This window comes from Urocitellus parryii, chromosome 7 (assembly GCF_045843805.1).
Source record: "Urocitellus parryii isolate mUroPar1 chromosome 7, mUroPar1.hap1, whole genome shotgun sequence".
Classification (NCBI taxonomy): Eukaryota; Metazoa; Chordata; class Mammalia; order Rodentia; family Sciuridae; genus Urocitellus; species Urocitellus parryii.
This window is the reverse complement of record NC_135537.1, coordinates 151,268,017-151,295,042: the sequence shown is the minus strand read 5'-3', so window position 1 is coordinate 151,295,042 and position 27,026 is coordinate 151,268,017. Positions and strand designations below refer to the sequence as shown.

At 35.4% G+C, this 27,026-nt stretch overlaps 2 protein-coding genes across 6 annotated transcripts in view; one reads left to right on the top strand and one right to left on the bottom strand.

Annotated features, from left to right (window-relative positions):
* Positions 1–27,026, bottom strand: part of Trim37 (tripartite motif containing 37) — a 183,793-nt gene that overhangs the window by 29,682 nt on the left and 127,085 nt on the right. For 4 of the 5 annotated variants that reach the window (XM_077800650.1, XM_026407311.2, XM_026407316.2 and 1 more), the window contains one exon: positions 15,680–15,935. In XM_077800650.1, coding sequence (XP_077656776.1) covers positions 15,915–15,935 — 21 coding nt within the window. In that variant the 3' untranslated portion in view covers positions 15,680–15,914. Of the gene's footprint in view, positions 1–15,679; positions 15,936–27,026 lie in introns of those variants that run through there. The other variant, XM_026407312.2, reaches the window with a different exon arrangement.
* Positions 1–27,026, top strand: part of Ppm1e (protein phosphatase, Mg2+/Mn2+ dependent 1E) — a 144,104-nt gene that overhangs the window by 105,307 nt on the left and 11,771 nt on the right. Inside the window, exons 2-3 of the mRNA XM_026407318.1 lie at positions 17,944–18,062; positions 25,042–25,241. Coding sequence (XP_026263103.1) covers positions 17,944–18,062; positions 25,042–25,241 — 319 coding nt within the window. The remainder of the gene's footprint in view (positions 1–17,943; positions 18,063–25,041; positions 25,242–27,026) is intronic.

Genomic DNA, 27,026 nt, shown 5'->3' with positions numbered 1-27,026 from the left:
AGATAAGAGTATTTACAAAGTATTAGATATATCAAATTTCTCTTCAAAATTATTTCATTAATTTACATTCTCATCAACAGTATATGAAGCCAGAAATAGTGGCACAGGCCTGTAATCCCAGAGTCTGGTGAGGCTGAGGCAGGAGGAACCACATGCCAGCCCTTTTTTATATTTTTTATTTAGAGACAGGGTCTCGATGAGTTGCCTAGCACCTTGTTATGTTGCTGAGGTTGGCTTTGAATTCTTGATCCTCCTGCCCCAGCCTCCCAAGTTGCTGGGATTATAGGCATGCGCCATCGTGTCCAGCTCCTAGTCCTTTTATATTTTGAGACAGGATCTTGCTAATTTGCCAAGGCTGGCCTGGAACTGGAGATCCTCCTGCCTCAGACTCCCAAATTGCTGGGACTACAGGTGTGCATTGTCCAATACTACTAGCCTGGGAACCAAGTTCTCTACACAAAACCCGTGTTTTCTATTTTTTGGTGTTTAACTATATGCTTGTTACTTGGATAATTTAAAACATGTGTTTGTATATGTGTGGCTATAATAAAAAAGCATACTTAACATAATACCCTTAGAAATCACACCAATTAATTGTGTGGTGCTGCCAGATTATTTTGTATATGTGTGTTCACCTTCTGATAAACTACCATTTCTATTTAATGGAAGAGTAGCTTGAGATTTTAGGACAAGCTGGTTTAAAAAAAATTACCATTTTATGACAGTTTCTACAACTTCAGATCTAATATGTTTGCATTAATTAAAATAATCTCATTTTTCTAATTGAATTAACTAGGCAAATTGCATAAGCTCATATAAAATAAATGTATACTTAAAACAAGTTATTAATAACATGAGAAACAAAATTCTTGATTTAAAAAATGTGTTGACTGATTAATTTCAGAGACTGTTTCTTTTTAATTCACAGTTTAGTTTTATTAACTTTATTGAGATCTGTCAGAATATGTACTTGTAATAAATAGTTTTGCTTTTAAATATATTCATTTTTACATTGTAGAAAATGTATTACTGACTTTTAAACTTAGCTAAACAGCATTTTTAGTCTTTTCACCTTCTGTGGCTATCTTTTTTTAAAAAAATTATGCTGTCTTTTGATGCAGTTTCTTCACTGTTCTCAGTTTCCCCAAAATAGATACATCAGGTGCCTTTGTTACTATAACAGCAGCACCTCAAATAAATTAATTTAAATCTTGGTTTAACATTGTGTGATGTTTATCTATCTTTAGAAGTCTCTCACATACCTCATTTATCAAGGTTATACTTTGAAAAATCATTTTATAGTTTGATTAGTAGCAAAAGTTCAATGTGTAGAACATAGATACAGAGATAATGGACAGGATAATGGACAGGAATGATGAGAGTAGTGTAATTCCATACTTCATGGATGGATGAATGATTAAAAGACATGTTTGCTTGAGTCTTAGGTCAGTACTTTAGAATTGTGAATAGTTCTTGCCTTCACATTGATTTCCTTTTTTTTTTTTTTTGAGTGAACCCCCAGGGTTGCTCTTACCAAGTTTACACCCCCCAAACTAAGATTATAGGCATTTGCCATCATACCTGGCATCATATTAAATTCCTAGTAGAACTGCCATTAAAATGAGTGAAGGCCAAGATGCTAAAGAAATTAGTCTGGAACAAAGAAAAATTTTTGATAAATACCATATTTTTAGTATAAATAACCTATACCTTTATTATTTTACAATATTTAACAAAATATAGTTTGTTAGGGCAGTTATAACAAAGTACCATAGACTGTGTGGCTTAAATAACATTTATTTTCTCATAGTTGTATAAACTATAAATCTGGATCAAGCTGTCATAGAATTGTTTTCTTCTGAGGTGTAACTACAATGAAATAACAGAAGCAGTGCTCTATATAAAGAGGAGAGGTTTATTTAGCTCACAGTTTTGGAGGTTCAAGGGCATGACACTTGTATCAGCTCATTTTCTGATGAAGTCCTAATAGTGAATGGTAGGTGTCAATGGTGGGAGTGTGTTGGAACAAGCAGTTACATCTTGAGCCAGGAAGCAGAGAGAGCTAGGAGCTCTGTAATGCCTTTCAAGGGCATTCCCCCTTGACCTAAGGACCTCCCTTTAGACCACACCATTTTCCAATACTACTAGCCTGGGAACCAAGTTCTCTACACAAGAACCTTTGGGGGGACACAAATATTCAATGACCTAATTTTAATTTATATACCTCTTTAAAGACATTCTGACATTTTGAGCTACTAGCATGTAGGACATCATTTAAAATTTTTGAGGGGATACAATTCAACTATAATAGAGTAATAGATTCTTTTTTCTTTCCTTTTTTTTTTTGGTATGTGGATTGAACCCAAGGGCACTTTACCACTGTGCTGCATCTCCAACACTTTTTAATTTTTTTTTTTAATTTTGAGATAGGGTCTCACTTAGTTGCTGGCTTTAAACTTGGGATCTCCTGCCTTAGTCTCCTGCGTCACTACAATTACAGGTATGTGCCATTATGCCTGACTAGGAATACATTTTTTAGTTAAAACTTTTCTGGGGCCTAAGTTTTTATTTTTAAGCTAGTATGGTAGTGTTTGCTGTGCTAAGTAAATAAAAGTTGAAATTCCTGAAGGTGATTTGGGGCCTTTTCTATTGTCTTACCGTGAACACAACTTTCTTGAAAAATTATATGAAAAAAAAATTTAAGGGCCATTCTTTTTTATAGGAAGTTCATATTAAGTATGAGAGTAAGACTACACTGATGAAAACAGTATATCTTTTGGTGGAACAATTTTAGGTGTACACATTTTTTAGTTTCTATTATGTCTGGAGTCTTCTCCATAAATCCTATGATAATCTGCTTATTTAATGTGTTATACAGATTTATAATTCTGTGACGTTTGTTGATGTATGTTGCTATTGGTAAGTACAATTAGCTAACATTTTTCTTAATATCAGATTTTCCCTAAATATGACTACCTGAATTTCTTTTGGTATCATCTATTCTATCTTCCACCATTTTAGCATAAGCTGGGCATAAGATGCATACCTTTAAATCCAGCAACTCACAGGCTGAGGCAGGAGGATTGCAAATTCAAGGCCAGCCCCAGCAATTTAGTGAGATACTATCTCCAAACAAAAAAATAAAAAGGGGGGGCGGGAGGGTGGGTAAGCTCAGTGGTAAAGTGCTCATGAGTTTAATCCCAAGTACTAAAACAAACAAACAAATATACATGAATATTTCTGCTTTAAACTTCATATTATTAGGGTATTGTTTATTAGTATTAGTGTGTGATATTTATTTTCTACCTACTAGAAATATCAAATTTATATGACCATGTCCATAAAATACAGGGAAAAAAAAGATTATTGCTTAAAAGTGTGTTTTATTTTTAAAGTAGAATTGATTTGTCTGGCAGATAATACCAAAAACAAGAAACCTTCTCACTATGGAAAAATTTACTATTCAGAGTAGAAGCATTCTTATACTATTATCAGGACTATTTGATTTTTGTTTTTGTGTGTCTGCCCTCTAGCCCCTAGGGATTAAATCTAGGATTTCATGCATGCTAGGCAAGGACTCTACCATTGACTTACTACCAGTTCTCTCATTTCTTAAAACGATCAAATTAAGATCACATCAAGATACTAGTCTACACTCACCAGAATTGCTAAAACTAAAAATGGCCAACAATACCAAATACTGGTGAATATGTGGAACAACCAGTATTCTCAAGCATATACAAATGGTACAGTCAATTTGGAAAAGGGTCTGGCAGTTTCTTTCTTTTTCTTTTCTTTTCTCTGCTTTCCCTCTCCTGCCTTCCTCCCTTCTCCCTCTCCCTCTCTCCCTCCTTCCCTTCCTTCCTTCCTTCCTTCATGGGGATCAAACCCAGGGGCACTTAACCATCGAGCCATATCCCCAGTCCTTTTTTTATTTTTTATTTAGAGACGGGGTCTCCCCAAGTTACTTAGGGACTTGCTAAGTTGCTGAAGTTAACTTTGAATTTGCAATCCTCCTGACTCAGCCTCTCTGGCAATTTCTTATAAAATTAAATATACACCTACTCTGTGACTCAGCGATTCCACTTCTAGATGTTTACCCAAAGAAATGAAAACATTTCTACAAAAATGAGTCATACAGGAATGTTTATAGCAACTTTATTCATCATAGCAAAAAACTGAATACAGCCCACAGTTCCCACAGGAGAATAAACTGTAATATATTAATGAAATGGAAAACTATTCAGCAATGAAAAAAATGAACTATTAATGATAAGAATGCTTGTTATAAAAGTCTATGTATGTATGTATGTATGTATGAATGTGGTAATGGGTGTCAAACCCAAGGCCTCATGCATGCTAGGCAAGTGCTCTACTGCTGAGCTACATACCTAGCCCTATATGAATTTATTCATATAAAAGTTCAGAAAGAGACACAACTAACCAATGGTGGAAAAAATGAGAAAAGTGGGAGACTGGTAGAGAGGATTGAGTGGAAATGAGTTTGGGGAATGCTGTAGAATAATCATATCATGTATCTTGGTAGAGTATCTTTGAATTTCATAGGTATATGCATTTATCAAAATTTGGTTAATGTAAAAAAATGGTAAGTGTACATATGAGAGCTGTATATTTTTATATGCATAAATTTTACTAATATTTGTAAACAAATACTGAATTCTAGTTAGTGATATACATACTGAAGTATGTACTTTGGAGAAAGTATACTGACATCAGTAAGTTGCTTTAACATGTGGAAAATAAGATGTATTGATAGATTAATGGATAGACGTATAGCAAAGTATTAATGACAGAATCTGTGATGGATATATGAATATTCACTGTAAAGTTATTTTAACTTTTCTGTACATTTGAATATTTTCATGATAGAGTACTGAGAAGGGGGAAACTGCATTTGATACCCTCAAAAGTAGTTCCTTCCTTATTTACTCCATGAAGAGAAGCAAGAAGCAAAGTAAGCTTTTGAAGAAAAGCAAAATAACTTCTGAAAGTCACTTACTTATTATGTTTTTGGTGGAATGTAAGCTCCACCAAACATGATGATACAATTAACATGAATCACTAGTTGGTTTCTTTATGTTACATCTTTTTGTTATGTTAACATTATATATATCATTGGGAAATTAGTTTGTTTAATATTAATTCATCATTTAAAATTGTGTTTGCTTTAGGAAATCTTAAAAGTGGGATAAATTATCATTCTTTTTCTTTCTTTTTGGACTGGGTGTTGAACCCAAGAGAACTTTACCACTGAGCTACATCCCCAGCCCTCTTTATTTTTTATTTTGAGACAGGGTTTCGCTAAGTTGCTTAGGGCCTCAGTAGGTTGCTGAGGCTGGCCTTGAACCTGTGATCCTCCTGCCTCAGCATCTTGAATTGCTAGGATTACAAGTATGTGCCATCAGGTCCAGCTGTCATTATTTTCTGTATCAGAAATTCTTCCTCCTACCTCTGTTCTGCAAATTTACTTGAGGTTCTATTATAATTTATAACAATCAGGTATTTAAAAGACCAATTGTAGCCAGGTGCAGTATGTACATTTATAATCCCAACAATTTGGGAGACTGAGGCAGGAGGATCTTAAATTTGAGGCCAGTCTCAGCAATTTAGCAAGACCTTATCTCAAACCAAAAAATTAAAAGGAGCGGGATGTACCCAAGTACACCTTGATTTAATTCCTGGGACCTCCCCCCATCAAAAAAAAAAAAAAAAGAGAGAGAGAGAGAGAGAGAGAGAGAGAGAGAAAGACCATAAGCCCTGTGTGAATAAGATAGGCAAATAAATCATACTTCCTTTACAGTGATTTATTTAAATTATAGTGAATGCACATTGGTTGGTTTTGTGCACATGTACAGACTAAAAAGCAGTAATCTACAATCTGCTAGAGACTTTGCCTGAATTTAGCCTTCCTTAGCCTTATTTGAATAATTTATAGAGGGCAAGAAGGAAAATGGAAGGTAATTATAAATTCTTCATAAATTTTGATTGATTTGATATTAGTTCTCAATATTTCTCAGTTATTTATACTTAAGATCTCTAAATCCCATCCAAAACACACGAACAGGAATTAAATGTTTCTAGGTTTACAGAGAAGAATCTGAGAACAAAATGACTACTAAAAGGTCATAGCATAAATTAAATAGCATGGAATTTGTTTGGCATTATTGACCCCTCACATATCAGTTTTTCTTCCTGAGTTACTCCTTTCCCTATGCTTCATAGTTGAATGTATTTGATTCAATTCACTGAATATGCACTCCTTTAACAAAGTATCATTTTTACTTATTTTCTATACTCAAGAATCAAGATGCACATGTTTTTGTATTATCAGGGTAATTATCCCAGGCATGGTGGCACATGCCTGTAATCCCAGCAATTGGGGAGGATCATGTATTTGAGGTCAGCCTCAATAATTTAGCAAGACCCTGTTTCAAAATAAAAAACAAAAAATTTAAAAATGGATTGTGGGTGTGGCTCAGTAGCAAGGCACCTCTGGGGCCAATCCCTAGTCCAGGGAAGAGAGAAAAAAAGAGTAATTATCATTGTCTCTATAAAAGGCAGTTAAAGCTGGGGCTGTGGCTCGGCTGTGGCTCAGCCGTAGACCGCTAGCCTGGCACATGCCAGGCGCATGGTTCGGTCCTCAACACTACATAAAAATAAAAAATAAATAAAAATAAAGTTTTTTTTTAAGGCAGTTAAATCCATAAAAATCCAGTTTAAAAAATGGGAAGCGGCTGGGGCTAGGGATGTGGCTCAAGCGGTAGCGCGCTCGCCTAGCATGCGTGCGGCCCGGGTTCGATCCTCAGCACCACATACCAACAAAGATGTTGTGTCCGCCCAGAACTAAAAAAGAATAAATATTAAAAAAAAATTCTCTCTCTCTCTCCTCTCTCACTCTCTCTTTAAAAAAAAAAAAAAATGGGAAGCGGGTGGGGGGAGTGCCTCAGTACATGTTTTTCAATATTAGAGGTAACAATGACACGGTCTGCTTTTCTCAGAAATCACCAGAAAGAAAAATGGAGGAGAATAAATGCAACATTATTGTTATCTTCAATAAGACTAATGCCAGTAGGGCTGGGGTTGTGGCTCAGTAGTAGATGCTTGCCTAATACATGTGAGGTACTGGGTTTGATCCCCAGCACCACATAAAAAAAAAAAAAAAAAAAAAAAAAAAAAACTAGTATTATGTCCATCTACAACTAAAAAAAAGAGCAACACCAAATTGCAAAATTGAGTAAGGGCTGCCAAATAGGCCAAATAGGTATGTAGAAGTGAGACAGAATGCCTACATCTGCAGATCTCACTAAAAGCTAATAGAGTGTATTCTCCAAATAAGGTGCTATGATTTTAGAACTATTCCAAGACTACTAGCAGGTGCTTCTTATTAGCTAGCTTGGTACTAAGGAGAATGTAGAGAGAAACAGCTGAATGAGGAACTGGATATATACCATATTTAAAAAGGCATTGTGAGGGCTTCGGTTGTAGCTTAGGGGTATAGCACTTGCCTAGGATATGTGAGGCCTGGGTTGAAATCTCAGCACCACATATAAATAAATAAATAAATAAATGTCCCTTGACAACTTAAAAAAAAAAAAAAGGCATTGTGAGGAAAGAAACCCTTCACTGGAAACAGCTTTGTAGTTGCCAATATTTGTTGGCTGGGAGAAGCCAAGAAGAAAATAACTCTTTGACACAACCTTGGGTCCTAAGGAACTTCATTGTGAACTAGGAAGAATTCTTTCTTGCCCCAAGCACAAATCTAGTGCTTTCTTTCATGAATCTCTTATAAATAGCTGGTCCAGGAAGAACAGATGATTAATTATTATAAAGGAAACAGCAAGAGATTTATATAAAAATAGTTGAAAAGATCAAAATGAAAAAAAAGGTAATTGAAGATGAAAAACAACTGATGCAAGATATAATAAAACATAGTCTTGAATAATAACAAACTCAACTGTGTAAATGGTTTGTTAAAACCAAAACACTAGGCAGAGATAGATCAAGAAAGATTTGGTACAGAAGACAAAGTGTTAGCCAATACAGCTCATGAAATAAATGGAAGAGAAAAATCAAGTTGCCAGTGAAATAAATGGCATATTAGAAATGCAAAAGAAGAAGAGACCCTTCTGAAAAACATAGTAAGGGACATGGGAAAACAGAAAAAAAATAAGTAAAATGAAATTAACTAAGTGTTTAAAAGGTCTAGAGGACCAATGTTAGATGTGGAATATGGATGAAGCAGAATAATTATTCTTGAAGAATAAAACTCCATAGAATATAATACTCAAAGATATTTCTCAAGAAAACTATTCAGAAACAAAGGCAGACCTGAATCTGTAGATTGAGTGGCTACATCATGAACCAGAAAATTTTATGTAGAACAGTTATCTCAAGGTACAACCTAGTAATGTTATTGGAAAATTGCAAAAGATATGAAGGGGAGAAAAATTCAGATTAACTTCAGAATTCTCCTCAGAATAAGTCCAGTGCCAGAAGTCAGTAAAACAAAATCTATCAAGTCCTTGAGGACAGAAAATGTTTCCAAGAAAATTTATATCTAACCAAACTGTAATTAAGGTAAAAAGGCAGTAGAGGTTTTTAAACATGAAAGAACTCAGCAAATTTGATTTCTTTGATATATTCTTAAGAAATTAGTAGAATATACATTCCTGCTAACCAAATGCTAAGGAAAATATAGTAAAAGACCTGGTGTAAACATAGAATCCATAGGATTAATGCAGGGTTTACTATTTCATAACAGAATTTGCCTGGGCAGTTTAGTCAAGAACCTGTCTCAAAATAAAATAATACAATTTTTAAAAAGGCTGTAGAGTGTCCCTGGGTTTAGTTCCCTGTACCCGCCCACCCCCCAAAAAAGCTTCCTAAGTTTATGCTGACAGCAGCAGGAGAGAATGAGATTTCTGCTGAGAACCCCAAACCCAGAACTGTAGTAACTAGTCATTTAGAAGGCATTATTTAGATTTAGAAAAGCTAATAAAAAGAACCTGTGATGTGTGGGCATTACAATCAGTTGGCTCCAGGTGGCATTCCTGGAGCTCTACAAAGAGGCTGTTCTACAAAGAATGAAAACAGCTTAAAGAGGAAAAAAAATCAGCCCTGATTTTAACTCCATTTAGTCCACTAAGGAAAAGAATACTAAGTCAGGTGGGGAATTTGCTTTCTTTATTTTTAGTTTAATGTGTTATTTTAGATTTAGAATCCATATGATTAACTGTGGTGGAGGGAGGATAATCAAATATTCAACATTTAAGTGCTATCATCCTAGCAAGGACATACTGAGTAGATAGCATCATTCTCATATGTGGGTTGAGATGAAGCTGCTCCAGACAAGTCTCTTTCAAAGTTAATTGATGGAAACTTCCCACCTTCAGGAATTTTTATTACCTTAGCAATGCTATGCCAAGACTGCTGAGACACAGCTGTGGGTGCTGTGCAGCCGCCCACATCCCAGTGTCAGGAAGGATGTGCTTTTAAACCTCTAATTTATCTAATAATGTCTTTAGTGATTTGTGTAGGTTTGGCATTGTGATGAAAATGCTTCCTGGCTTGGCTTATAACAAGAATTCAGTTTTCAGTCTTAAAATGTACATTGTTTTATTATATTTTGCAATTTTGTATTGGTTCTTTTTAGTTACACATGACAGTTGACTCCATTATGATACAATTATGCATGGAATAAATCTTATTCTAATCAGGACCCCATTCTTGTGGGTGCACACCATGGTGGGATTCACATAGGTATTTTCATATATGTACTTAGGAAAATTATGTTAGATTCATTCTCCTGTCTTTCTTGTACATTGTTTTAATATGCATATGAAAGAGATTTCTGAGTCCACTTAGAAAATAACCTAAAGAAACCTATCAAGAAAGATCTATCAAAATACTACCCTTTTTTAAAAAAAAAATACCACCTGTCCATCTAACAGAATTTATTCACCCATGGTATTTGAGAATGAATACAAATTAAATGTTTTTATGCCATAATAATTGATTTATCTCTTGTGGTTCCTGTTTTATAAAAAGATAATAACATACAGTGCTAAAAGAGAGCCAGTGTTCATAATAAATTATAATTTGACTCCTTTCCTTTTCTCTAATGGAAAATATTAATTGATTGGACTGATGCCAGCCTGTACAGTAGAGATGAAATAATAGCTATTGTAAATAAATGTTTATAAGAGGTAGGAAATAATACTCTTGCTTAACAAAGTTTCATAACCAGTGAGTAACAGTATTATTTTATTTTAAATTAATGATGTAGTCATGTCTTTTTTTAAAAAAAATAAATGTGGGCTGGGGGTAAGGCTTAGTGGTGAATGCTTGCCTCTCATGAATGAAGCCCTGGGTTTGATCCCAGCAGGGGACTGAAGCATTCTTCTCTAATGGATTCACTTAAAAGATTGATTACATTTATCAACATAAATTTCATTCAGGTTTTAAGAAAACATATAGTACAGGGGGCTGGGAATGTGGCTCAGTGGTAGAGTACCTGCCTCACATGTGTGGGTTCAGTCCCTAGGGCACCCCCTGCCAATATATCTGATGTAAAGGTAGATTATTCATATATTACTTACAGAAAGAATACTGTTTCCTTTCTACTGAAGTATGTGAAAACACGTGTTTGGATCTGAAGTATGTTTTGTTGTGTGCATTTATTTTATTTTCAATCAGCATCTCAGAATGTTACCCAGGCTGGTCTTGAGCTCCTGGTCTTAGGAGATCCTTTTGTCTCAGTTTCACAAGTAGCTGGGACTACAGGTCTGTGTCATTGCCTGGTTAGTCTATACTTTCATCTGCCTTTTTCCCGTCTTTGAAATTAAAAACCTTATTTGGCATTGAATCCCACCATTATGTATAATTACAATGCACCAATGAAAAATAGCAGGAAAAGAACCCTTATTTGGTAGAGAATTATAAAAGAATTTTAGACCTGGTATAGACTTTATAGAGTTATTTTATTCCAATTGTTTTTTCCTTTTCCTTTTTCTTTTTTGTAGTGGGAATTGAACTTAGGGTACTCTACCACTGAATTACATCTCCAGAACCCAGACAGGGTCCCACTAAGTTGTCCATTCCAGCCTTAATCTTGAGATCCTCCTGCCTTAGCCTCCAGAGTTGCTGTGGTTTTTAGGAGTGGGCCATTGCACCTGGCTTTATTCCATTTTCTTAATTTTCCAAAATTTTTAGGTCTCTCTCAGTATGTAACTAACTGTATGTGTTCAGGCTCCAAAGTTAATAATGATCTTTATTTGTTTGTTTGTTTATTTATTTATTTATTGTAGTCTTGAGCTCAAATCCCTCAGCCCTTTGTTTTTTAATCTTTATAGGAACATGGAGAAGTTACTGTACAAGTTAATTTCTGAGTATCTGAGATATCTATGTATATGTAATAGTGTTCTTTTTTAGTTATGGGTGGACACAACATCTTTGTTTGCACGTGGTGCTGAGGATCGAACCTGGGCCGCACGCATGCCAGGCGAGCGCGCTACCGCTTGAGCCACATCCCCAGCCCTGTAATAGTGTTTTGTATCTATATGTATCAAGGATCCAGATATAATAATTAACTCTAGCAAGTACTATAGGAGAAGAAAATACTAACGTTTCTCCTATGATTTGGTCCTACTGTGAAACCTAAAGACATCAGTATTCATCTAGACTATAAGGAATGAACATCTTCAGTACTAAAACTTTGCTTCTGTATTCCAATCCAACAATTCTGAGTTGTTTTTAGTGCTGGGAATTGAGCCCAGGGTTTCACACATAAGCATACATTCTACTCCTGAGCTACATACACCCTAGCCTTAATTCTGATAATTATTTGGGTAATTCTCACAATGATTTAATATCTGTCTCCTTAAATACTGCTCCAGATACTGAAACAAATTAATATAATTGTATAAACGTTGTTGATGGTCATTAGGATGCAGAGTATAATTCTAAATCTTTCACTACATACATTTTGGGCTTTAGCTAGTTTTTTCATTTTTGGGTGCTAGGGATCCAACCCAGGGCCTTATACATATTAAGCATGCGTTCTACCACTGAACTATATTCCAAGACACAATTTTTGAAGTAGAATTAAAACAGCAAGACTGACCTACCCAGATAAATATTTGGAGGATAAAGATGTCAGCCAATGTGAGCTGCAGGAAAGAGCAATGAGATCATTCTTGAATCCTGGTTTTGTGGTATTTGTCTGTCTGTCTGAAGGATATTTCTGCCATTCCTTGTTTACTGGGTTCAGTTTATGATGATTTATTAGAGCCTAGATTTCTGATTTATAGTATACAACATTGAGAAAGTTAGTACACACACAATTCAAATATGCACTCATACATTCATTAATATAAGTAGCTTTAATAAACTTTAATATTTTACTTAAGTGTTTAAACTTATGGGACCCTTAATGATTTTTCAACATTGTTCAAAAGATATGTATGTGTATAGCTTGTGTATGATTTAGAGACAGAATGGATAATGATCTATGAATATGTAAAATCTGTACTTTGAAACAAAGTAACAAACTGATTTGTATGAAAACATTTCCTTTTATTCATAAGATGTGAATCGCTAGAGGTAAGAAAGGGGAAAGCACTTAAAAATATATGTTGGTATGTAAAAAAAGAAGAGCATTATTCTTGGACTATATTTAAGAGTCCTAACAAAATTAATGTGAATTTAGGATATCAGTCTACCCAAAGAACACACTGCAAAAGTGAAAAAAAATTTAATCATACTAAATGAACATCAGTAGTATTTGCAATACAGTAACATTTGTAAGCCTAGTTCTAGTTCTCCCACTGCCATGAGTTTTTGGCCCTCTCTTATGCTTATTATTTTTGCCAAACTTTAAAACCTCCAGTATAAGGATCTTTCGAGGATTTTAAGAAAAGTTTTTAAAGAAAGCAGTTTGCTATATTGGTCATTCCTGGTTAATTATCTTAAAGTGGCAAACATTAGTGATAAGCTTTTATTTGAGGTGTATCAAATATTCTCTGATGTGACTGTGTTTTAAAAATATATTTGAAATTCTGATTTTTCAGAAATAATTTTCAATTCAGAGTCAAAACTGTGAGAAGTTATTCTCACTAACTAGTTTTTTGACATGTAGGAATTGCTGATGTGGGTGAAGTGTCTAGCTTGATGTTTTATATCTAGCTATTAGTCATCTAATCCTCCTCCCTATTTTACTGAAAATATTTTCATTCTGTCTGACAAAAAGTAAAAAATTACATTAACTGTGACTAAAAATGTACTGCAAATGACATATTAATGAGACTAATGGTTCTTGTCTTATTCTCTAAAGTTTTTCGTATTCTTACCTTTGGTGAACCTATATCCAGATAGCTTAATTATACAAAAGGTATCATTTTCTTTGGGAACTTCAGGGAAGTTTCATTTTTGAAACAGTCTCACTAAGTTATGCAGGCTGGCCTTGAAATTAGGATCCTCCTGCTCAGCCTCCTGAGATGCTGGCATTACAGGTGTGTGCCATCACACCTGACTCTCAGTTTTTCTCTTTTGGATCATTTCATTTCATACATAGTCAGACTCTACACTGTGCTAAAACAACAAGAGCAACAACCTTTCCCTGTCTTACATGTTCTTTATCAGTTATTCCCCCATATATCGTTTCCCCTCTCTGCCAAACCTACTTACGTCCTACCACAAATCAATTCATTCTAGTTTGATTTTATCTCCTATTCAGTGAATTTTTTTTTTTTGACAAAGCCAATGGATCTGGGGGCAGGAAAGAGTGCTGGGGATTGAATCCAGGTGGGCTTTACCACTGAGCTACATCCCTAGCCCTTGTTATTTTGAGACAGGATCTCACCAAGTTGCTGAGGCTGGCCTTGAACTTTCAGTCCTCCTGCTGAAGCCTCCCAAATTGCTGGGATTACAGGCACGCAGCACCACCTCCAGTTTAAGCCAATGATTTTTATAAAAAGCACCAGTGAGCCAGGCATAATAGCCTGTAATCCTAATGACTTGGGAGGCTGAGGCAGGAGGATTGCAAGTATGAGGCCAGGCTAGACAACATAGTGAGATCCTATTCAAAAATAAAAAGGCTAGGAGTGTGTGGCTTGGTGGCAGAGTACTCCTGTGTGCAATCCCCAGTACTAAAAATAAAAACAAAACAAAACAAAACAAACATGAGTAATCCAAAGTGTAAATTCAGCTGGGCACAATGACACATGCCTATAAACCCAGTGACTTGGGGTATCAAAAGTTCAAGGCTAACTTAGCAAGACCCTGTCTCAAAATAAAAAATAAAAGGGCTGGGGATATGGCTAAGTTCCCCTTGGTATAATCGCCTATACTGCCCGCCCCCCATATAAGTGTACAATTCCATGGTTTCAATATATTCACAGTTGTTCAGTCATCATTGTAATCTGTTTTAGAAAATGTTCACCACTCTAGAAAGAAATACCTCATGCAGTAGTAGTAAGTAGTAGTAAGTCCCCATGCTTGCTCTCCCTCACTCCTGCCTACCAGCCCTAAGCTATTGCTACTATTTCTTTAGATTTTTCTATTTTGGATTTTTAATATAAGTAAAATCCTACAATATATAGCTTTTCTCACAATGTTTTCAGTTTTCATCCATATATTGGAAAGTGCTCCATTCCTTTTCATGGATGAATAATATTCTATTGTATGAATATACTGCATTTCATTTATCCAACATCAGTTGATGGACTGATGTTTTTTAAAAAAATCACTGGCTGCAGCTGAGGTGGTGGTGCACTTGGTTACTTATGCTTTTCAGCTATTATGAATAATACTGTTATGTATATTCATGCACATGTTTTTTTATGAAGTATGCTTTTATTTCTCAAGTATGTATACTCACCCTCTCTGTAAGGTCTCCTTAAGTTAATCCCATGGAATTGTTGGGCCATATGGTATAATGTTTAAATTTTTAAAGAACTACATAATTTTACATTCACACTTAGGGATATATGAGTGTTCCAATTGCCCCCAGAGTCACCAACACTTGTTATTACTTGTCTTTTTCACCCTCCCCCCCAGTTCTGGGGATCAGACCCAGAACTTGAACATGTTAAGCAAGAGCTCTACCATTAAGCTATGTTCCCAGTGCACATATGATGTGTTTTGAGTTAACTTTTTAATATGGTAAAAGGAAAGGGTCCAACTTGATTCTTTTGCATATATATACCCAGTTATTCCAAGCACCAAAGATGGTTCTTTCCCCATTGAATTGTTTTGACATTCAAGTTGATGATGATTTACATGTTATTAGATTCAGTATTCATTTTTTCACTTATGAATTGGACCTCTTAGCAGAACTGTTGACTACTCTCTCCTTCAAATATCTACTCTCTTTGTTCTCTTGCTGTTTCTTTTCAGTCTTTATAGGTTCCTTATCTTCAACCAAGCTTTTTTTTAAATTTAATATTTTTAGTTGTCCATGGACCTTTATTTTATTTATTTACATGTAGTGCTGAGAATTAAACCCAGTGCCTTACTCATGCTAGGCAAGCACTCCACCACTGAGCCACAACTTCAGCCCCTTCTACCAAGCTTATAAATATTGGGTTTTCAATTACTTTATGTAACAAATTATCACAAAACTTAGTGGTATAAAGCAATAATTTATTTTATGACAGTTTCTTTCAGTCAGGAGTTACAGACTTGGCAAAACAGAGTTGGCCTATTCTGATCCATGATGGTTGGAGCATCAGCTGAAAGACTTAGGCTGAGAACTGATATTACTTGAAGGCCTGTGCACTTACATGTCAAGCAGCTGATGATGACTGTAGCTGCGGGGCCCTCAGTTCATATCCACATAAGTCTGTTTGTGTGGTTTCTCCATGTATGCTGGTTTGGGCTTCCTCACAACATGGTGGCTAGGTTCCAAGAGCAAGCATCTAGAGGGAAAGAGGAAGAAAGAAGCCTGGGGCCATGTGGCCTTTTTGACCAAAATTCAGAAGTTACAAAGCATCACTTTTGCCACATTTTAAAATCAAAGTAGTCATCAAGTCTTACCTCCATGTAAAGAGAGGGAAACAGATTCCACCTCTTTCTGGGAAATGTCAAGGTTCTATAATAGCATGAGGGCTGGGGATGCAGTTCAGTGGCAGAGTACTTGACTAGCCTGTGAGGTCCTGGGTTAGAGCTCCACAACCACAGGACAAAAAATCCTGGGACCATTGACATTGTTGCGACCTCTTTTAGAAAGACAATTTGCCAAGTCTTTTTTGGCCACATAGTTCACATTCTTCTCATATGTTAAATATACTCCACCTCTCCCCTAAGGTCTCCTGAAGTCTAATCCCATGACTGGCATCATGCTCAGGCTGAGCTTCAGGATCTCACTGAGGTAAGACCTAGGTGCAGGTAGAGATTCTTTGGGTATGGTTTCTTCTTTGCACTCTTTGGTTCTTTTTCATCTGAAAACCTATGAGGCAAATACAGCCCCCACCCTATTACCCCTTATATAATGTTAAAGCATAGGATAATCTTCTTATCCCAAAAGGAGGAAACCAGGAGGCACATAGAAGTCACTGATCCAAAACAGTTGTCTTTTTACATTTTCTCTATGTGATCCATTGTGTTTCCATAGCTTTCAATACCATCCATATGTTTGTGACTTCCAAACTTACCAACATTTCTGAACACCATACTAGAATGTCCAATTAACCATTTTATATCTTTACTAAGTTATCTCAGATATTTCCAAATAAACATGTTAAAATGAACTCTTACTATCTACTTCACCCCACTTCCTCCACTTTACCCCACTTCCTCCACAAATCTGGTATTTTCCTAGTTTCCTTTCTTTGTAGATGATCATACCATTCATTTAGTTTCTCAGATAAAAATCTAGTTCTTAAGTTTTAATTCTTTTCTCTTTTCCTTTCTCCTCTTACATTAATAATCAACAGATTCTATATTATCTTTCTCTAAAGTAAATTCATTTCCATTTGTCACCTGGTTTGTAACTGTATTCTTATCAATCACACTTATTCATTCTTGTTTCCTTCTAATTTTCTTTGACACAGCAACCAAAGTAATATTTGAATTCGTGTGTGACTAAGGCGTTCTCTTGCTCAAAATCTGTGAATTTTCACTACACTTTGAGTAAAATCTAAATCCTATACCATGGTCTAGAGAGCCTCCAAAACTGGCCTTTGCCTAGCCTGTAACTTTATTCTCTGCTTTGGTACTTATCCACCATGCTTCATTTCCTCTGAGTTTCTTTCGGTTCCTTGAACTCCTTCTGAGTTTCTTTTAGTTCCAAGTTTTCATAAAGGTCTATACACATACTATTCCCTCTGCCTAAAATATTTTCTCCTGACTTACCACTCCCACATAACTGAGTCTTCATCTTTCGAAGGAATGGCATTCCTGACCATCCTACATAGGTACTACCCCCTTTATTATTCTGTCACTATATTGTTTGTTTCCTTTATAAAACTTTTCCTGCATTTTAATTGTATCCTATTTGTTCTTTATCATCTCCTTAGCTGGATTGTAAATCCTAGTAGGTTAGGTGCCATCTCTGTGTTATACACCAAGTGCCTAGTAGAGTTTTTAACCACACAATACATCCTCAATAAATATTTGTAAGACTGAGTGTGGTGGCTTATTACCTGTAATCTCAGTACTTGGGAGACTGAGGCAAGAGGACTGCAAGGTCAAGGCCAGTATGGACAACTTGGTGTGAGACCCTATCTCAAAATGAAAAATAAAAAGGGTTAGGGTTATAGCTCAATGGTAGAGTGTCCCTGGGTTCAGTCTCCAATAGCACAAAAATAAGTACTTGAATATTGTTTAAAGGTATAATTTTGAGGTGTTATTACTAATATAATTATTAATGTTCAATGTATGATTTCCTAATTTTTACTGAAAATTGCCTTTATTTTTCTCTTTCAGTAATTGCCCTTCATTTTTGGCTGCTGCGTTAGCCAGAGCCACATCAGATGAAGTGCTTCAAAGTGATCTTTCTGCACATTATATCCCAAAGGAAACGGATGGCACAGAAGGGAGTGTGGGTAAGTACTTTGTACATTATTTGTTTAAAAATCCTAAAATCACGTGTAATGGTCCACAGAATATATCTGCAAATACTAAATCTAATTACATTTACCCACTAGTTGATTATAGAGTAGAGAAAAAAATGCAAAAATTTTTATCAAATAAATCAATAAAAAGAGAAAAGAAGTGAGAGAACACAAATGTATTTGGAAAAAGTGTAGTAGTATATGGAAGGTAACTATAACAACAGGAGATTGTCATAAAAATATGTAGATAAATGGAAAAAGTAGTGAGAAATATGAATACACAACAATAAGTGGATGAGGTGCAAGTTTGAACAAAACCCATTTAAAAAATTTAAATTTAAAATCTAAGTTAAAAATCAGATATAAAAATTTAAGAAATGAGTTGTAACAAAACTTCTCATTAGTTATACTTTGTGTCTATCAGTGAATCCAGCTCTTAATGACAGGCATGTAACGTGTAGTTTAATTGTATGGGTCAACAGTCTTTTTTTCCAGGAATAGTATTAGCCTCAATTTCTTAATGCGTATTTGTTAATGTATTAGGCCTATACACTTGACAGGATTGAAAGAAAAGATTTTTGTAAAAATTAGAGAACTATTACTCTAAGCCCCCTCTGTTTTTTGATGCTGGGGATTGAACCCAGGACCTTTCCCATGTCAAGCATGTGCTCCACTATTGAGCTATGTCTCCAGCACACAACTCCCCCAATTTTAAGGAATTTTTACTAGTTCATGCTGTTTGTTCTGTTATAAATATTTGCTTATAAGGTAAATAAGGAATGAAGTATATTATTAATTTGAATTGGAATGGCTAGATTCCAGAGAATGTGAGGCAGATACAAAAATAAACATTCCTGTTCTTTATCTTTCTAGATTTTTTTTTTTTTTTTTTTTTACAGAAAGTTGTCAAGGAAGGAATTACTCTGCTTGTTTTTAGTGAGAGTAATTGATTTACCTGGAACCAAACTGTTCCAGAGTCAAGCTGGATAGGATTCCTGCTACAAAGCATTGGTCTTTCCTCTGGTACTGATGCCTAAAGCACAGAGCCTTGTACATGGCATGATGGCTGACTCAGCTCCAGCTCAGTACAATGACATTAGCGACTGATGAATAATTTACAGCTGTGAGGGGGTGGACTGCTACATTGAACGATTTTCACTTTTTCACACCCCCTTTTTATTTTATTTTTCCGTTTCATGTGGCAATTATTTATGTACTGATACCCACCATTCCCTGCAGAAGAACACTTAATGTTTCAAGACTGAAGTCCTACCCTATATGCCTATTTTGGAAGAAATTTCTGAACCCCAGAAGATAGCGAAAGTAAAATGAAGGGTTTTTCTTTTGGTAGATATTATTTTCTAATTTTGTATTTTTCCAAGATATTACTCAGTAATGTCTTCTTCTATTGCTGTGATTCATACTGTACTGTAATTCTAAACTATTGGCAAATCTTTAATCAGTTTAATCCAAATTAATCCAAATTACTCGGCGTGAATTGCTATAGGGACTATTGTGATAATTCATATATCAGAGTGGGACATGAGCATAATGAATAAGGCCTGCAGTCACTAGCTTTTTAACATTTATTTTTTAGTTGTAACTGGATGATATCTTCGTTTCATCTATCCATTTTTATATGGTGCTGAGGATTGAACCCAGGGCCTTGTAGGTGTTAGGCAAGCGCTCAACCACTGAGCCACAATCCCAGCCGCCCCCCCTCCCCCGAAGTCACTAGCTTAAAGATACCGAAGGTCCCCAATGAAGTACCAGTTTGTTCCTCGTCTTAGCTGTTTCCAAAAGAAACTTAAAAAAAAAAATCCTTAACTTAAAGTTCTTTTCATATTAATGTCATACCTAACAGTATGTCTGCTAAGTAAACTTGCATATCTGACTTGGTACAAATTTTATTTTGTAGATGTAACCTTGTTCAGACCACCTGAAACTAATTTGAAATATCCCACTGAAAATTAAAAACACAAGGGAAAATTATCACTAATATGGAGGAATTTAAGAGGATTTTGATGTTTGTATAAATATATGTGAAAACCTAAATACTTACTGGAAAAATATAAATGAACAAAGTTTACTTAAAATGAAAAAGAGGCACTGTCAAGGACAAAAACATAAGGATTGACCAAATCGGTGAATATTTTGGAATGACCAAAGAGGTATTACAATGCTTTTTAGAATGGACATTCTAATTACACAATTAAGAAAAATTTGTGTAGCATAACACAATACCCAAACCTACCTTAGACAAAAGTAGAAGAGGAAATGACGGCTCAGCCTTAGTAATGCAATCTTAAAATATTTGTATATTGACCATTAATTAATTCAGTAGATATTATTGACCATATGTCCCACAATGATAGGACAGAATTTGGCTCAAACCAAAATGTAGCATTTATGTTAATGTACACTTAGGAATTTTTTTGGTTGTTAAGTGGCCAGAAGCACAACTCAAATTAGCTTTAGCAAAGCAGAATTTATTGGCTACGTTCCACAGTAAGGACTGCACAGTTACCTTCAAATGATGTCAACAGAAGCTGGTATTTCTCCAACTCTAAGCTGTACTTTCTAACATTTTGATTTTATTTTCAGGCTCCATGTGGTAGCAAGATGACTGATGGGAGCAACATGTCTTCATTTGCCCAAGTTAAAGTTGAACAAAACAATAGTAGCTTTTCTCAATTGCTCTTACATAAATCACAGAATTTGCTCTAATTGGCCCAACTTGGATAGTTATCCATTCCTGAACCAATCACTGTGGCCAGAGGAACATGATTCTCTAGTTGGTTAGACTTGTATCACCTTTTACCATAGGATGCACGTGGATTGAGACCAAGAAGGAAAAAGAGCAACATTTGCTATTTCAATCCATGTGCATATGTGTAATAAATTAGAGCAAGTTCTGATGTCAAATAGCAAATAGATAAAATAACTAGAAATAAACTGATAGGAAATATGAACCTGGGCAAAGTGGCACATGCCTGTAATTCCAGCTACTCAGAAAACTGAGGCAGGAAGATCTAGAGTTCAAGGACAATTTGGGCTTGGGGGTATGGTTCAATGCTAGAACTCTTGCCTAGCATACACAAAACCCTGGGCTTGATCCCCAATAACATATACACTCACACAAAGAAATAGGAAGAACCTATATCAAAACTGAGCAACATGGATGGATATGGTGGCACATGACTGTAATCCCAGTGATTTGGGAGCTTGAGGCAAGAGGATTGCAAGTTCTAGGTCAGCTTCAGCAATTTAGCAAGGCCCTAAGCAACTTAGACCCTGCCTCAAAATAAAAAGGGATAGGGATGTGGCCCAGTGGTTAAGCACTCCTGGGGTTAAATCAGGTGGTAGGGGGAATCAACAACAAAAAAGCTGAGCAACATAAAGAAGATTTAAATTAATGAACAAGGAGCAGAGTGGGTGGCACACGCCTGTCATCCCAGTGACTCAGGAGGCTGAGACAGGAGGATCACAAGTTCAAGGCCAGCCTCAGAAACTTAGGCCCTAAGCCACTGAGTGAGACCCTATCTCAAAATAAAAATATAAAAAGAATTGGGGATATGTCTCAGTGATTAAGCACCTCAGAGTTCAATCTCCAGTACCAAAAGAAGAAAAAAAATATATAATTCAATTAATTTATTCCTGAATAAGACTCAATATGAAATATTTTAGTTTTTTCCAGCTTAACCTATGAATTCAATGTTATCCCAAACACAATGGCAACAGGTTTTTCTGCCCAAACTTGGCAAAATGATTAGGTAGTTCATGGGAGAATGGGGATCAAACTGCCTAAGTCACATCTTTTGAAACTAAAGTAATAATAGGAAAATAAGTCTTCCTGATATTAAAACATATTTTAAGGTTATTTACCATTATAGAAGTGGATGGAGAGATGAGTGAAGCTGAATGGAAAATCAAGAATCATGTATTATTATATAATATTTTATATAATAGCTTACATCTTCATTTATTCAAGTAACATCTAATGATACTCTTCTGTGTAGATACTGTAATCTAATCAAGGACAAAAGACACAGTGCTAATCAAGGACAAAAGACACAGTGTGACCTGGGATTAAGAATGATTTTACCTGGGCTAGGAGTGTATAGCACTTGCCTAGCATGTGCAAGGCCCTGGGTTTGATCCCCAACTCCACAAACAATAATAACAACAACAAAAATAACAAAATCAGAATGATTTTACATGTTTGTGAAATGTTCTATAGAATGTAGTGAATACTCAATAAATGTTATCTATTGTTATAAAATGTGGTTAAGAATAATTATAGAGGCTGGGATTCTGGCTTCATGGTAGCGTGCTTGCCTTGCATGAGTGGGACACTGGGGTTCGATTCTCAGTACCACATAAATAAATAAAGTAATAAAATAAAGGTATTGCATCCATCTACAACTAACAAAAATTTTTAAAAAAAGAATTATAATAGTGTAGTATAATGGGAACATAAGGAAATGAGCAACTGGGAAAGGGAGTAGACAGCTCTAGTGGTTACTGAATATTGCAGGAAACTGGTATTGCTTTTCTTCACCAAATTAACCTTAATCAGTTCTACTCAACAGATAGAGCAATGATGTAAATGTTCCCTACTCGTATTGTTCAGTGTGGTAACTACTGGCCAATGTAGTTATTTAGCAATATGGCTATTGTGACCAAAAACCTGAATTTTAAGTTGTATTTAATTTTAATTTAAATAGCCATATGTAACTACTGGCTGCCTTATTGGATGGACCGTGTATGTTTATATAAGTAATATACAAACCAAAGAATGATGCAGTGGTTTATATTATTATCTGGGAACTGTTCTAATTGTTAGTATCAGTTATTTGTTTTATCGCACCCCATTTACCCTCCAACATTCTGAATTCATTTATTTTGTAATCTTCTGTTCTGACTGAGTCAAATAAGGACATATCCACTTCAGGGTCTGCATTGGGGACCTTTCCTGCTGCCAGGACCAGATGGGTTACAGTGATACAAGTAGGTCATTGTTGGATGAAAGAAATATTATTTAGGACTAGGAATGTATCTCAATGGTGGAGCACTTGCCTAGCATTGTGAGGCTATGGGTTTAACCCTCAGAACTGCAAAAACAAAAATTAAAAAAGAAGAAATAATCTCTGGCAGCTGGTGCTTAAAACAACAATAACAAAAAAGAATTGCTCAAAACTATCAAAATATTGGGTTATTTATTGGCTTCAGTTTTCTTCTTGTACATACTCTTCAGCCTGTATTTGCTCTTTGAACTTTATTTCTCCTTTAGTTGCACACTTGATTTTCAGTTATATAAAACTGTTTAGGTGGACAGTGCCTCAAGACAAGATTTGCCACCCTGTACTGTTAATAGTGGAAAAAAAAAAAGAATAACATTGTGAGGTCAGCTTTCTGAATATAGTTAATTAAAAAAGAGTTTTACCAAAAAAAAAAAAACAGGTAAATAGAGTCACAGATTAAAGCAAGGGCAGGACAGGAGTCCACGTTCCCAGGCTGTTGGGAACATATCGTCTTTTTTCTTCAGGATCTATGTTCTGGATTGCTAAAGGCATCTGTAGCCACTGCCCATCTGGCACACATTTTTTCAGGCTGTCAAGCTATATCTGATTTAGTAAAGTAAAATAATTAAAAAAAAATTAACCTGAGATGTAGGAGAACTTTCTAAAATATTTCAGACTGTCAAGCTATATCTGATTTAGTAAAGTAAAATAATTAAAAAATTTTTTTAACCTGAGATATAGGAGAACTTTAAAATACTGACCTGAGAAAATCTAATTGCCTCTTGATTATTCCAATAGCTGCAACTTGACTGGATGGTTAAATGATGTGATATGATCTCTTTAGTATGCCATTTAGTGTGGTTAAAATGTTTATGCATTCAACAGTCTACTGAGGGATACAAGTCTGTCTCAGAAGTCAGCTAGTCTATACCAGGTGTGGTGGCACACACCTGTAATCCCAGGAACTCAGAAGGCTGAGGTAGGAGGATCAAGTTCAAGAGTAGTCTGAAGAACTTAGTTGAGATCCTGTCTCAAAAAAAAAAAAAAAAAAAAACTGGGGATATAGCTCAGTGGTAAAGGGTCCCGGGGTTCCATCCCCAAGCACTACAATAAGTAAGTAAAAGTTATCTAGCCTACACTGGGTCAAGTAGTGGAGACATAGGGTGAAATAGTAGACCGAAGGTGAAGAATCCTGTTAGTATTGCTCTTCTGATTGCTATCTCCTTTTTTCTATCCAGGTTGTCACTGACAGAATATAAGTACTTTTTTTTCCCCTTTGTGAAATCTAAAACATTTAACTCACAATTTAGCCTGTTGACTAAATGAATTAAACTATTGCCTAAAATCCTAATAAACATATGAAATAACAAAAAATATATAATTCAGATCCAAATAATCATTTACAGGGGCCAGAGAATTTAAGGGACTGTACATAAGGAAAGAAGTCTGGAAGAAGGAGAGGGACAAAGACAAATTGGTACTCAAGGTGAATTATTCCTATTCTGTAGTTTGTAAGCTGTTTTCCTAAGCCTTTCTCGTTCCAATAAGCTGGATAACCAGGGTTCATACTAGTCATCCTTCTAAGCCTCAGAGACTTGCTTCTCCAGGTCATACTCATAGCAGTCAACAAAAGGGTGCTGTAAATACAGTAGCCAGAATATTTCCCCAGGCTGGGAGAGAAATCAAGTTCATAACAGGCCCTGCCGTGGCTGGAGATTTTCTCCTTAGAACATAAGGATATTTTAGTGGCAGTGTTGGCAGATGATTTTTTATTAGACAGGCTGTCATTTTCTCTTTTCAGAAGCAGCATTTCATTTTTCTTGAGAAGGAAGAATTTCTTCTATTAAGAAGCTTGACTAAGGTGACCTACTTCTGTCTTTACTAAGCAGGCAAGTAAAAAGCAGTTTTACAAGGCTTTTTATTGGGGGTTTCTGTTTCTTTCACAGAGATTGAGACAGTGAAATTGGCCCGTTCTGTCTTCAGCAAACTACATGAGATTTGCTGCAGCTGGGTGAAAGACTTCCCTCTCCGCAGGAGACCCCAGCTTTACTATGAAACATCAATCCATGCCATCAAAAACATGCGCAGGAAAATGGAGGACAAACATGTCTGCATTCCTGACTTTAATATGCTCTTCAACTTAGAGGTAAAGGGTACTTCTGGAGAGTCAGTGACATTTAAAAATAACAAAAGGAACACCTTGGTGGTCCTGTTAGAAAAGAAGAATTAATTTATTTCTAATAGTATCTCTTATAGGTTAGAGTAAGATAAACTGCAAAGTAGAATAAATGTGCTTGCATTATATAACAGAAAAGGAACTATTTGTTATTTTGATTAAGTTCAAATCATTCAAAATTGGGATCACTGCTATTCTGAATAGATTTCATGATTCAAAATTGGGAAAATAAAATCTCTCTTATCCTTGTCTCTTATCCAGTTCCCCTCCATGAAGCAAGGAAAGCTACCAGTTTCTTGTGTAAGCTTCTAGAGCTGTTCTATAAACATATAAGTAAAAAATGAAACCGTTACATTAATAAAGCTGTTTTTTTTAGGGAAAATATTTCTACGATATAATCAAATACTATTTAATTCCCATAACACTACATTACCATATGCAACACAAACATACGGAGTAAATTTAAACTGAGACAGTTTTTTGATTTTGTGTGATTTTTTTTTTTTTTAAGTCTTGGTCTCTGAGATGGGAAAGTAGTTGGAATTACATTTTACGAATTTCTGTGACTGACAAAGATCCACATGAGCCTTGTCAGCTTAATAACCATTTTCTTGATCACTTCCTCCTCTTTTTCTATTAAATGTATTATGTTAATGCAAACAGAGGTAGGTTTGTTTCCTTTGCCTGTCACTTGCCTCTCCTCTTCACTAAAGTCCATAACTTAAAAAATACAATGTAGTGATTTACACAAAGCACAGTATTTCCTTCCTTCAGCAGTTAAATAACTTTTAGTGACTGTCAAGGTCTAATCGACAGTGATGACTGGCTGGTAATTGGTGCTTATGAAGATATTAGCTGATATCTGTTTCCAAATCCATGCTCATGCAAACCTAACCCAAAGCCGAGGTGATAAACAATGTTTTTATCATTATATCAACTTAAATATTATATTCTGATTTGAGCATCTTATTGCAAGTTTTTTTACTTGGTTGGTTTTTTAGTTTGCCTCTAAATTTAAAACAGCCCAAAGGCCTAACTCAGAAAGGAACACCTTTTTAATTGTAAAACAAGCTTTGGGAGCTATTTGGTAACAAGTATTTAGAATTTTATGAATTTTCACAAATAGGATAATTTCACTTTTAATTATAAGATAATAGAAATGCATAAAAGCCTTACCTTTTTTTTTTTTTTTTTTTGGTACCAGGATTAAAATTGGGCACTTGGCCACTGAGACACATCCCCAGTCCTATATTTGTATTTTATTTACAAACAGGGTCTCGCTGTGTTGCTTAGCACCTCACCATTGATGAGGCTGGCTGTGATCCTCCTGTCTCAGCCTCCTGAGCCACTGGGATTACATGCATGTGCCATTGCACCTGGCAAGCCTTACCTTTATATTTTGTTTGACATGTATTTTTTTGTGGTACTGGGGATTGCATGTGCTAGCTGCATCCTGAGTTCTTGATTGATATGTTAATAATAAAAAATTAGAAGTAACCTAAATCATTCAAGGAAATGATAGTATCAATGCTCATAAGCTGTATAAATGACAAAAAGTACATACAATTTTATGTACACTATGATCCTAATTTTATTTTTTAAAAAAATATATGTATAAGCTCAATGATATGGCTCTTGTCTAGCATGTGTGAGGCCCTGGGTTCGATCCCCAATACCACCATAAAAAAAAAAAAAGAATTTAAAATCATGTGGTAGGATTATAGGTTTTTCATACTTCCTTTATATAAATAAAAT